At 44.7% G+C, this 13,108-nt stretch overlaps 1 protein-coding gene across 1 annotated transcript in view; it reads left to right on the forward strand.

Moving 5' to 3' along the window:
* The window catches only part of NCAPG (non-SMC condensin I complex subunit G), a 47,946-nt gene that overhangs the window by 17,293 nt on the left and 17,545 nt on the right, over nucleotides 1-13,108 (forward strand). Inside the window, exons 9-14 of the mRNA XM_090035670.1 lie at nucleotides 1,498-1,638; nucleotides 3,726-3,849; nucleotides 8,390-8,479; nucleotides 8,958-9,137; nucleotides 9,704-9,814; nucleotides 11,800-11,919. Of these exons, the coding sequence (XP_089891796.1) occupies nucleotides 1,498-1,638; nucleotides 3,726-3,849; nucleotides 8,390-8,479; nucleotides 8,958-9,137; nucleotides 9,704-9,814; nucleotides 11,800-11,919 (766 nt within the window). The remainder of the gene's footprint in view (nucleotides 1-1,497; nucleotides 1,639-3,725; nucleotides 3,850-8,389; nucleotides 8,480-8,957; nucleotides 9,138-9,703; nucleotides 9,815-11,799; nucleotides 11,920-13,108) is intronic.

Below are 13,108 nucleotides of genomic sequence, written 5' to 3' on the forward strand. Positions count from 1 at the left end.
GGAAAACATCTAGTCAAAAACTGGTAATAGACTAAAGACATTTGCTGCTGGGGAGCTAGTGAATATCTCAATTTAAAATCGGAGAAGAGATGGCAGATTAAGAGTTGGTATCAATATTAATTTGAAGAGAAAGGAACTAATGCACATAGATATGATGCTTATGACGCAGATCTGGATAAAGGAGTTGAAGCTGTTGATAAAGGAAAAGAACAGCATTATGTTTTGCATTGGAGTGCAGCAACAACAACAGGAAGGCAGATCTAGATTAAGTGTAAGTGTAATTCTGTGGCAGGCCATGTTCATACCCCGCCCCAACTTTTTGGTAGCACAGTAGGTCACCTTGGACAGCACTGCAGGCTATAAATTTGACACACCTGTCCATAATAACTTTCCCTGCCTTCCTGCCAGTCTTCTGTGAATTCTTCCTGCCACTTTCTCCTCACTACTAGGAAACTGGAATAAAAGAAACTAGGTTTTACATGACCAGATATGGAGCAACTTCCACACTTACAGGTGTCTGAGTGCCCACAAGCCCCTCCCATTTCAGATCTTATTTGATAATGTAAGATCCTTGATCAATTAATTTTATGATAGCACAGTAGTACCCTTAGAGCAGAAGCTCAGGTATTTTGGACCATAATTGCTTAGGAGCAAAAGCAGAACTGCTGACTTTATCTAGAAATGTGTTAGTATCCAGTGCATATCCTGGAGCACAGCTGTTTCCAGCATGAGATTACTTATTAACCCAGCAGCTGACCGGAAAAGTAGGTGCCTTGTCATATTTTTTTATTTTGCTTTACACCATTAACTCATCTGCACAAATGATGTCTCCCCCACTTTTTTTTAACTCCATATTGATGTTTGTCCAAAAAACATACCATGATCTATATTACAGGAAATATTTTGTGAATTACTTAGGATTTTTTTTCTAGTATAACCACTTCTGTCTCCATAATACCCAGATTTTTCTTTCTTGTTCTATGGTTGCCACACTTCACCAATCTAAGAATGAATTACTGGGTACTTCTCACGTAAGATTTTCCAGGGTTCTGTATGGATGTGGTTATTAATTATGCTTGTTGCCTGAGTAGAAAAATATTCAAGGGTATATTTGAGAAATGGTTTATGTATGTATATTTAAAGATAATAAACACAAGGGAGCATGATTGAACTTTATGATTTTTTTTTTTAAAGAATGCTGCCGAGTGCTTAGCTTTATACTAATTTAGGCATCTCAATATTTGGGTTGTATGGACTTTTTATGCATTTTGAAATACCCAAATTGCTTGTCTTCTAAATATACTAGAACTTTCAATTTTTCAAAAAGGAAAACCCATAAGCATTCACAGTAACATAATTTTGAAACTTCTGGAATTGAAGTGGGGGGTAGAGAATCTTTTTGTTATATGAAAACACTAAGGAAAAGTTGTCTTTTTGTGTTTTTTGACATTGCAATGAAAACACTGCATTTAATGATGACTTCTTTTTTGCATTCAGTTACCTTCAGAGCATTCCAGTTCTCAATGAAAAACAAAGGGAGGATTTTTCTTGTATTGAACAGTTGATGACAAAAGAATTTATAGGTCAGCAGCTGAGTCTTCTTATAGGCTGCATGGATACCACTGAAGAGGGGGGAAGGTAAGCTTAATACTATTCATGTCTGATTTTTTTTTTTATTTGAATCTTTGACATTTAGTAGGGAAATTGTACCTAGAATGTGTTTTTAAGAAAGAGAACCTGATCAACCAGTCAAAATCCAACAATCAACAATCAATAGCATGATTTCCAGGTGTGTGCTGAGTCCTATTTGCTTACTCTAGTGGGAGATTAAGTATTAAATATTTTTTGTTACTTCAGATCTACTGTTAACAGGGTAGCGTATTCACTTCTTTTTCTGTCCAGAACAGCTAAGTGCCAACTGAATATCCTTCATGACTCGGTGTCAGTGACATATATTTCCATTTAAGTTCCAAGCCAAGTTGACTGATTCATTCAAACGTCTTTCTTTTAACTTGAGCAAATATAAAAGTCATGGAAAAACCATACGCTTGGAACATCATGTCTTGTGTATACCCTTTTCTTTTTCTGAATGTAACTGCACTTCAAATAAAACTGCAGATTTAACAGATTTATAACTTATCTCATGAACTGGGAAAGCTTTGAAGGAGTAAAGTTCTTTGAAATATCAGAATAGGGAATAAAAAAGTGTCTATAGCAGGGGCGGGCAATTATTTCAGGCGGAGGGCTGCTTACTGAGTTTTGACAAGCTGTCAAGGGCTGCATGGGTAGCCCCTGGTTGCCATCTTGTGACCAGAAGTCCCTCCCCTTGCCCCCAGAAGTACTTCTTTCAGCAAGGGGTCTTGCTGTCCCAGAACCAGAAAAATACCAAATTATATTCTAAAAAGTGATCATCTACAACATTCATTAATTTGATTTCAAAAAATTTTTTCTCCTGACTTGCATGCGTTTGTATAGTGTATGCAGAGGTGACTGCATGATAGCTTAAAATGAAGTCTGATTCTTGCATATTGTTGGCGGGGGGGGTATATGGAGGGAGAGTGGCTGGGGTTTGTGTATGGCAGTGCGAGGGGAGGTGTAGATGCACGTGTATGGAGGGGTGTGCGTGTGAGACTCGCCCTGTGAACACACACCTACACACTGCCCCTGTGCCTGCTGGCACGTGCGCGAACACACATACATACCCCTACCAGCGCGGTCCCATGCTCTGCAGTCTGGGGATGCAGCCAGAAGCCACAGCCACATGGTGCAGGAGCAGGGCGGCAGGCAGGAAATCAGGGAATTGGCTGGGGGTGGGTGCGGCTGGGCTGCTCATGCCTGCAATCCTGCTGAGAACTGCCTGTGGGTCCTACTGCCCTTGGCTCCAGCCAGCTTTGACAGGGAGCTGGGGCGAATAAATATTAATTTACTAAATTTTTTGGGGCTCTGCAGGGCAGATAGAATGGCCTGGCAGGCCTGATCTGGCCCATGGGGCTGTATTTTGCCCACCCTGGTCTATAGGAATATGTGGATTTTCACAGAAGGAAAATAGAAACATTCCCTGGTAATCCGTACATAGTTACTGTTTTTATCCCACTTGTCTTCTTTTAGATCAAGGTTGTTCAACTTAGTGCCTGCTCAGTTTCGGTCGTGGGTCCTTGGGCTGCAACCCCTTACCACACGTGCCAGCTATAATGCCAATGTGGGCAACCATTGCACTGCATAGGCAGATAGTTCCCACCTCTACTCACTTGCTGGACCCTGCTATGGACTTCCCCAGTGCTTTGAGCTATGCTACCGCACCCTTTGGCATGGGAGCAGGAAGTGAAAGTTAAGGAAAGGAGCAGGGGAGCCTAGAAACCCTGGCTAGAGCAGCAGCCAGAGCAATAGGGGGAGCAACAGCTGAAAAGGAGTCTGGGAGCTGCACACTAACGCATTGCAGGTCTTATATGGCCTGCGATCTGCCAGTTGGACAGCCCTGATTTTTACATCAGTATCCCATTTATATAGAAAATTCAGTGTTAACTGATAAAACAAGGCCACTAAACACTGTTGATTAAGGGGAAAAATGATTCACTATCATAGTGAAGAACATTCTAGTATTCTAGTAATAAATATTCTTTAGGATACAGAAAATAGATTTAATATTAGCTATGATATTTGAGAAAGGAAGCTGTAATTTTAAAAACAGTACATCTTTTTTGTTTTTGTTTTTTTTTAAATTGCAGGAAATGTCTGTTGGCCGTTTTGCAGGAGATACTTATTTTACCTACCACTTCAAGGTCTCTCATATCTTCACTTGCGGAAAGATTGCTCAGTATTATTAAAGATGATGACAAAAGAATTGAGACTGTAAGTAACTTTAGTCGTTGTCTAGGTCTTATAACAACTTGCTTTCACAAAATATTATAGTGGAAGTAGCAGAAATCAGTTATAGTTGTCAGCATTTAGATTTTTATTTCCTTTTCCAGGCTAGCCGAAGTTATCATTCACCTTAGTAGACGTGCACATCTACTCTATATGTAAATTAGCTGACACTTGCACATCTTAGGGACTGGAACAGCCACCCCCCTCTAGGCCCCCCTTACACCCCAGGGGAGGCGCACCTAGGACAAGGGTTAGTGAGGAACTCGTTAGGGAACTTCTGGAGGGACTGGATGTATTCAGATCAGCTGGTCTGGACGATCTCCACCCTCGAGTACTGAGGGAATTGGCTGAGGTCATTGCGGGACGCCTGGCACAGCTTTACGAGCACTCGTGGTGCTCTGGTGTGGTGCCAGAGGACTGGAAGAGGGCCAGTGTGGTTCCCATCTTCAAAAAAGGGAGAAAGGAGGACCTGGGGAACTATAGGCCAGTTAGTCTTACCTCAGTCCTGGGCAAGCTTTTTGAGAGAATTATTCTGGCATATGCCCATGAAGGGCCAGCAGTGGAGATCATGTTTAGGGGCAACCAACACGGGTTCATTAGAGGCAGGTACTGTCAGACCAACCTCATGGCCTTCTACAACCAGGTCATCGAATCCTTAGATGCAGGGATAGCAGTGGACATAGTCTTCCTGGACTTTTGGAAGGCCTTCAACATTGTCTCTCACCCCATTCTCATTAAAAAACTGGGACTGTGGTGTCGACACCTACAGTCAAATGGGTTGCCAACTGGCTGGAGGGCCACACCCAGAGAGTGGGGGTGGATGGGTCATTTTTGACCTGGAGGGATGTGGGCAGTGGGGTTATGCAGGGCTTGGTCCTCGGGCCCGCACTGTTCAACATCTTCATCGGCGACTTGGACAAGGGGGTAAAAAGCACCCTGTTCAAATTTGCTTATGACACTAAGATGTGGGGAAGGAAAGGAGTAGGCTACAATCAGACCTAGACAGGTTACAGGGGTGAGCGGATGAGAATAGGATGGGTTTCAACACTGACAAGTGCAAGGTGATGCACTTGGGGAGGAAGAACCAGCACCGTACGTACAGGCTGGGGAACTCCCTTCTCATCAGTGCAGAGGCAGAAAAGGATCTTGGAGTCATTGTTGATGCCATGATGAACGTGGGCTGGCAGTGTGGGGATGCAGTCAGGAAGGCCAGCCACACTTTGTCATGCATCCGCAGATGCGTCTCAAGCAGATCCAAGGAGGTGATCCTTCCCCCTCTATGTGGCACTGGTCAGGCCGCAGCTGGAGTACTGCGTCCAGTTCTGGGCACCGCACTTCAGGAGGAATGTGGACAGCATGGAGAGGGTCCAAAGGAGGGCCGCTCGCATGATCAGGGGGCAGCAGGGCAGGCCCTACGACGACAGGCTACAGGACCTGAACCTATTCGGCCTCCACAAGGGAAGGTTGAGGGGGGATCTAGTGGCCTGTTACAAACTAGTCAGAGGGGACCAGCAGGCATTGGGGAAGTCCCTGTTCCCCCGAGCACTACCAGGAGTGACTAAGAATAATGGTCACTAGCTGGCAGAGCGTAGATTTAGGCTAGACAACAGGAGGAGCTACTTCACTGCCAGGGTGGCTAGGATCTGGAACCAACTTGCAAGAGAAGTGGTGCTGGCTTCTACCCTGGGGGTCTTTAAGAGGAGGCTAAATGACCACCTTGCTGGGGTCGTTTGACCCCAGTACTCTTTCCTGCCATGGCGGGGGTCGGACTTGATGTTCTGTTCAGGTCCCTTCCGACCCTACTAACTATGAAACTATAGTATGTGCCTTTTGACTGGCCATAAACTAGTGTGTTCAACACCAATATCACCTTAAATTTAGTGTGCTCTTGATTTTTCCAGTTCATAGAAGTCATTTAACATGCCAGATCTCAATCTAATTTTTTCAGAACGTTCTAAAGCACTACTTTAAAGATGATTCAAACCCATATTTGCATACTTTTCCCCCCTTTCATTTATTTTACCGCCTCCATACTTTTTTGGAAAGAAGTCAGTAGAGGTGCACCATTACATCTGTCTGATATCGGATCGGTACCGATATGAAGAAAATTGTCTATATCAGATATTGGCCGTATGGGGCTGATAAATGCCTGTGCTGCGCTCAGCCACAGCACAGCACGGAGCAGAGCTGGCAGTGTAGAGAGCTGCTAAGTCGGAAGGGGAGGGAGGGAGGAAGGAAGGGACGTAGGGGTGCATGGTGAGGGAGGGGGCAGGTGCTGCCCAGCTGGGGCGGGAAGGGGGCATAGGATGGAGGTGCGGCTTGTGGGGTGAGGGCAGCTCCTGCTGCTGCTTGCACCGTGAGATGGTGGCAGGGGGGCATGTGCTCCTGGATCTGCGTGGTGCGGGGCGGGCTGCAGCTGGGGGGTGGAGCCAGCGCTGTGAGTGGCTCTTCTCTTTAGGAGCCAGGCTTGGAGTGGGCTCTGGCAGCACTAGGAAGAGGCTACAGCCAGCCACCCCAGATTTTGCCACCGCTCCGCTCCCAGCCCTGCGGCACCATCCGATGCAGCCATGTCTTTTCCTGGCACTTGGGTGGAGGCAGGGTGTTCAGCCAGAGCTGTGCTGGGCGGGTGGTGGTGGTATGGGGTTGGGAATGGAGCTGCGGCAAAATTTGGGGTGGCTGCAGCCTTCTTCCAGTATTGCCTGAGCCCGCTTTAAGCCCAGCCTCTGGCGAGAAGAGCCGTGCACAGCACCAGCTCTGGGTCCACCCTGCAGCTGCAGCCTGCTCTGTGCCACGCAGATCCAGGGTAACGCATCCCCCTCAACCCTGCCCTCCCAGGTTGCAAGCAGTGGTGAGAGCCGCCCACAAGCTGCAGCTCTGTCCTGTCCCCCTGGGAGCCCCTGCCCCCTCCCTCACTTTGGGGGGGGATTGATTTGCCCCTTCCCTCCCCCCTCCACTTCCATCACACTGGACTTGCCACCTGGAAGCAGCTGTATCGGATATCAGATCAGTATTGGATATGCCTCCTTAAATATCAGCTATTGGTATTGGCACCCAGAATCTCTATTGGTGCACCCCTAGAAGTCATGAATGAGTAACTGAAAAAGGACTGTGCCTGGAGCACTCTGGCTATCTTAGCTCTAATGACCATATTGCTCTAACTATAATATACTATGTTAATATGCGCATTCTACCTCTTTTTATTAGAATTTCAGTAAAGTGTACTATTTTGATAAACTTTTTTTTCCTTGCGTAGACATGGGAGAAAGGTGAAACACGTTAAATCAAAACTATGGCTGAAGTTAAGGAACAGTCAGGTCCATCTTTTACGTATCACAGTGATCTTTACATCATCCTGTATTTCAGGCTGAATTTTTATGATGGGTTTGCTTCTTAAAATCTCCAGTTTTACATGTGTAACTTAATTTGGGGAACACATAGTACATTTTTAAATGCTTTTCTGATTTGTCTGAATTAGATGTAGACATCAAAACACTTAGATTTGTACTGCACTAGCAGTCTTATCTGAAAAATTGGAGGCAGTTAAAAAAAATTGTTCTTGCTTTCACTTTTTAGATCTTCAGGTCCTGAGGAAATGGACTTAACGCTTTGTGCACAGATAATTTCCACTTCAATAGACATTTGTCTCGCCTCTTCATGTGTACCTCAGCTCTATTTATCACAGTGCCAGGCTTTGTTAACTAGCATTAGGAGATCTCACACCTCTTGCTGGTGGGGCAGAGTGTTTTCAAAAAGCACTATTGATTATCCTGGAGATTTTCCATAATAATTTTATCTGAATGAAAGCTCATAATGTATGCAGAGGAATTACTTTTTTAATGTAAGAAGACCAAGTATATATCATATTTTCTTGTATATCATGCTCCATGTATAAGATGCACACCTTGTTTTTTGGAATGTCGACTGAATCAAAAAAATGTCCTTGACAATACCAGTAAGTGGAGTATTTTCATAAGAAAATTACAGGCTGCAGGAGGAGGGGAACAGAAATCTGTAATGGTGGTTCTGTTTTAACCCCAGAGCTGTGGGATATTGTACCTGCCTAACTCAAGAAGTGAGGCTGGGCAGTTTGGCTTTTGCAGGATCAGGCCTTTAGCTGCTGCCACTGTTTGAGCTAAAGTGTCCAGCCTCGTTTCTTGGACTTGGTGGGCAGCCAGTTGTACCTACCGTTTTTAGCCCACCTGGCTCAGAGGGGATCTGGCCAGTTCCACTCCAACTTGAGTGGTCCTTCAGCTGACCCTGCTGATTGAGCTGAACAGCCTGGCCCCAGTTCTTAAGCTGGATGGCCCCTTAGCTGCTCTGGCAGGCACTGTTGTCTGCCTACTTGTATTAAAGAGCTGGTACATTTGACTCCTGCAAGATTGGACTCTTTGCTCCCCACATTTCCTTAAGACATGCACCACAGTTTCCAACAACTATTTTTTTTAAAGTGTTTGTTGTATATGAGTAAAAGGTATGTTTCCTCGTTTCTTAAATGCAGAGTAATAATTTTTGCCTCCAATATTAGGTTGCAGAAATTATCTCAGAAGTACGTGAACCAATTGTTACGTTTGATAAGTCTATAGATGCAACTGAAATGAGAAAGCAACAGCTTCAGGTAAATAAGTTTTAGATCATATAAAATCAATGGACATAATAACTTCTAGTGAAAGCTCCTTTTATTTTATAATAAATATTTTTATAAAATATTTAAAAGACATGGACTAGTCTATGCAGGGGCAATGCATAGGAGTGCACATGCACCCCATGTGCGTGGCGGTGCACCCCTGCAAAAAGGCACTGCTGACAGTCCCTGATTGCCCCTGGCCGTTGCCGGCAGCCTGCAGGCGGTTGCCAACCCATGGTCGGTGCTCGCCACCCCCCAGCTACCAACAGTGCCCTCAGTATCTGCGGGAGCTCCCTGCTCACTGCCACGAGGCTTCTGCCGCCACCAGTGCAGCCGTGCCCCCCTGCAGCTACCAGGGGTACGTGCCATTCATGAGTCTATGCTAAAAATATTTGTACACAATAGTTTGCAGCTTGTAAAGATTTAGTTGCAATACTGTCACTTACATTTTCTTGGTATTTCATTTTAGCTGGCTGAAATAAAAGTGAGACTTTTTGAAGCAAAAGTAGCTTTGGAGGAGTGCATTGATCTTCAGGATTTTAATCGTGCATCAGTATTAAAAGAGAAAATAGCTGAGCTGGAACATATCAAAAATGATCTGATAAAAGAAGCAGAGCAGCCTGAAATTAAAGAAATGCGTGTGGAAAAGGTTCTCTTCTTTTTATTAATCTCCCACATCCTTCCCCAGACTCCCCATCCCCTTAGCAGCACTTGCATGGTATATTTTGAGACTGATATTTTTATTCACTGGTTTGTAGTTACCCAAGTGCTGAGCAGGCCTGTGACTTCTTATATGTGTTTTTAAAGCTGCAACCCAGCATTTCATTATCTTCAGTGTCACTGTGGCACTTAAATTTGAAAGTTAAATTGCCGTGCACATTAGTAAAATGCATTATAATTTAACTGCTGATTTATTTATTTATTTATTTATTTAATATATTTTTTCTTGCACAGGTCATGTACTTGTGCTTGGGTAAGGTTATAATTAAACCTTTGTATATTGGGTTTTTATCCTTAATGCTGTTAGTCATAAATAAAAAAGTAAATTTCAAATTCAGCAAACAGTAATCTATTTTCACTTGGATGCCAATAGATAGATGCTGAGTAGCACTCCTGAAAAAGCATGTAGTATAAGGATAGCATTTCACTTGAATAGAAAAAAAATGTCTTATTTGTCTTCCTTTCCAAACAACAAGCTTCTTGTTTGTCCTTAAGAATGATCCTGAAACACTACTGAAGTGTTTGATGATTTGTTATGAACTTCTCAAGCAGATGTCATTTGTGAAAGGAATTGGTCCAACCATGAATGGAATCATTGAATCTCTGGTATGTAACAATAAACCCTACAACTTTACAGATATATAAATTGAAATGTATTTGTTCTAGTTTCATTTAATTTTGTCTTAAGTATCATGCGTAGAAAAAATTGTCTTGTAATGCTTGCAACTCCAAACTGTTGTGATAACCATGAGCATACAAAAAAGGCATTTATCTTTAGTAAGACTTGTACCTTTGCATATGTATAAATAGTATTCATTTATAATTTTTAACTTTAATTTTTAAAGTACTCTTGGTACCGGTGCAGTGGTCCAAAAAGCATTGATTTGGTTTGCAAAAGGCATATTGGTGCTCATCTGGAATTTCCTAATAAACATGAAAGTTAATTTTAAAGTCACATGAATTCTGAGCCAGAAACACCTAAACCTTGAGTAAACATTTTTTGAATTCTTATTATCGCATATATTCCCTTCTTAAAGGAGTCTTCTGACTTGCTTTTTAAGTGTTACGCCAGTGATGCCTCTGCTCGCTAGTTTTTGTGGGTTTTTTGTTTCACCTTTTTTTTGTTTACTTCACATTTGTTGATTGAAAGCAGAAGTAACTATAGTATAGTATAACTATGGTAACTATGCGACTGCTTCACGCTTCTTCTACATATACTGAATGAGGCTAAATGCTTTCTTTGACTGAGGCTAAATGCTCCCTGCTGCTGCTGCTGTGTGCGCCCCTAGGGGAAGTATGGAGGGACATGTGCCCCCCTGGATTTGTGCACATAGAGAGGGCAGGCTGCCTGCTGTGGGTTTGGGGCCAGGGGCTGCGCTGGCCTCTTCCTGGTGGGGGCTGAGCGGCTGGGGCTGCACTTGGAGCAGGTAGGGATGGGGTGAGTGGCGGCGGCTCTGAAAGGGATGGGTATGGTGTAGGTTATAGCCACCCCAAAAATCGTGGTAGTCCCAGCCCTGACCCTCCAGCCCCCCTCCCCCCTATTGCTGCCACTGCCTGTCCCAGCCCAGCCCCCACTGAGAAGAAGCCAGCGTGGCCTCTGGCTCCAAGCTCACAGTGGACAGCCAACCTTGGTTCTGCACACAAATCCGGGAGGCATATGCCCCCCATGCCTCCCTTGGGGGTGCACACAGAGGCAGGGAGCTGCCCCTACTCCCTTGTGCCCCCTGGATGAGCCACCCCTGGTTTTGTCCTGCTTTTGCCAGGGTTGCACTCATTGCCCTAGACGGGCAGCCCCTGCCCCACTCCTTCCCTCCCTCAAAATGGGAGACTCAGTCTGCCCCCCCGACTTACCAGCTAGACACTGCTCTCTATGTTATTGGGCTGCATTCCTGTCTTTGTGCATGCTGCGGCTGCACACATGCACGCAGCATTTATCAGTGACAATTATCTGCTACCAAAAAAAGCTGATTGCTGATAATGTTAAATTTCCTTTTATTGGTGCGGATCTAATATGTGTCTGATATATTGGTGCATGCCTATTGGACACAGCTGTTAATAGTCAGTTTCCCAATCTTTTCTGCAATGATGTATGTCAGTGTCTTTCGTGTGTGTGAAAAGTAGAAGCTAGCTACTTAAGCAGTGTAGGCCCTGAAAGCAAATCATCAGAGAACATGCACTCAATTTTGTCTTGCTATGTGGGGTATGTCTAGTGCATAAATGTAAATGAATGTTGGTATATGTGTTAGAAGGTGGTGTGTAGATTTATTTCCTCTTGAGCAGTCAAATGCCATCCTAGTTCACCTAGGAAAAGCCATTAATGGAAGTGTTGCATGGGTCTTCTTTTTTGTTACTGCATTTTTTTGTCATTTAGCCTTCTACAAAAGTTGATGCCTTAAGTATTTTTTCAGAGACACAAGCAAGTGATATAGGCACATAACAGGTGGAATAGAATCTGGCTCTTTGTCAAAAGTGCATTTGTATACTGCATTTTATAAATCTTTTTAATGCGCATCTTCCAAGTATTTGTTTGCAAATGTTTAGGACAAAATACTATGTGTTAATTTTAATGCCAAAGCTATTGTTGTTGTTAGATACTGCCTGGAATAACTAATGTCCATCCAGCTGTAAGAAATATGGCTGTTATGTGTTTGGGTTGTTGCGCATTGCAGAACAAGGACTTTGCCCATCAACACCTTACATTACTTCTCCAGGTAAAAAACTTTCTTGGGCCAAGAAATGGGTTGTGACTGCACAAATGAGTATTGACCAACAGGGCTGATTGTATAATGGGAACTGAATGGGTCGGCTGTTATAGTTCTTTCTTTTAGATATTACTAGGAGTTTACTTCCATGGGAGATGACCTGGTGAGGGGGCTGTGGATGCTTGACCACCTGGGTGACGGTGATCATTGCCTGCTGGAATTCACCATCCAGCGCAAGATGGCAAAGGCCTGCAGCAAGGCAAAAGCCCTAGATTTCAGGAGGGCAAACTTCAATGAGCTAAGGAGAATAGTCAGGGAAGCACTGAGGTCCCAGAGGGGAGGGGAGGGAGCCAGGTGTCCAAGGAGAGTGGTCACTCCTCAAAGAGATGATCCTCCAAGCCCAAAGGGAGGTAATCCCAAAGAGGATCAAAGGGAGCAGGAGGGCACACAAGCCCCCATGGCTCACCAAAAGCATCTGGGAATGTCTCCTAGCTAAAAGGGAGGCGTACACCCAATGGCAAGGAGGGGCCATCACCAGGGATGACTAAACTGCTGTTGCTTGGGGATGTAGGGGGGCAGTCAGGAAGGCCAAGGCGGAGGTGGAACTGGGACTAGCTTCCCGGATTAAGGACAATAAGAAGTCCTCCTTTAAATACATAGGGGGTAAAAAGAAGGTTCCGGGTAATGTGGGGCCCCTGCAGGACACGTTAGGAAATTTAGTCATCACACCAGACGATAAAGCCAACATATTTAACGATTTCTTTGCCTCCACCTTCGTAAGCAGCGACCAGAACAGCCACCCCCCTCTGGGACACCCTCAGGCCCCATGGGAGGCACACCTAGGCCAAAGGTTAGTGAGGAACTAGTTAGGGAGCTTCTGGAGGGACTGGATATATTTAAGCCAGCCGGTCCAGACGATCTCCACCCTAGAGTACTAAAGGAATTGGCTGAGGTCACTGCAGGACCCCTGGCACGGCTTTACGAGCACTCGTAGTGCTCTGGTGTGGTGCCAGAGGACTGGAAGAGGGCCAGTGTGGTTCCCATCTTCAAAAAGGGTAAGAAGGAGGACCCGGGAAACTATAGGCCCAGTTAGTCTTACCTCAATCCTGGGCAAGCTGTTTGAGAAAATTATTCTGGCACATGTCCACAAGGGACCAGCAGGGGCTTTTCATGGTTAGGGGCAACCAACACGCATTCA

This window comes from Crocodylus siamensis, chromosome 2 (assembly GCF_052110815.1).
Source record: "Crocodylus siamensis isolate JL-2025a chromosome 2, ASM5211081v1, whole genome shotgun sequence".
NCBI classification, from domain to species: domain Eukaryota; kingdom Metazoa; phylum Chordata; order Crocodylia; family Crocodylidae; genus Crocodylus; species Crocodylus siamensis.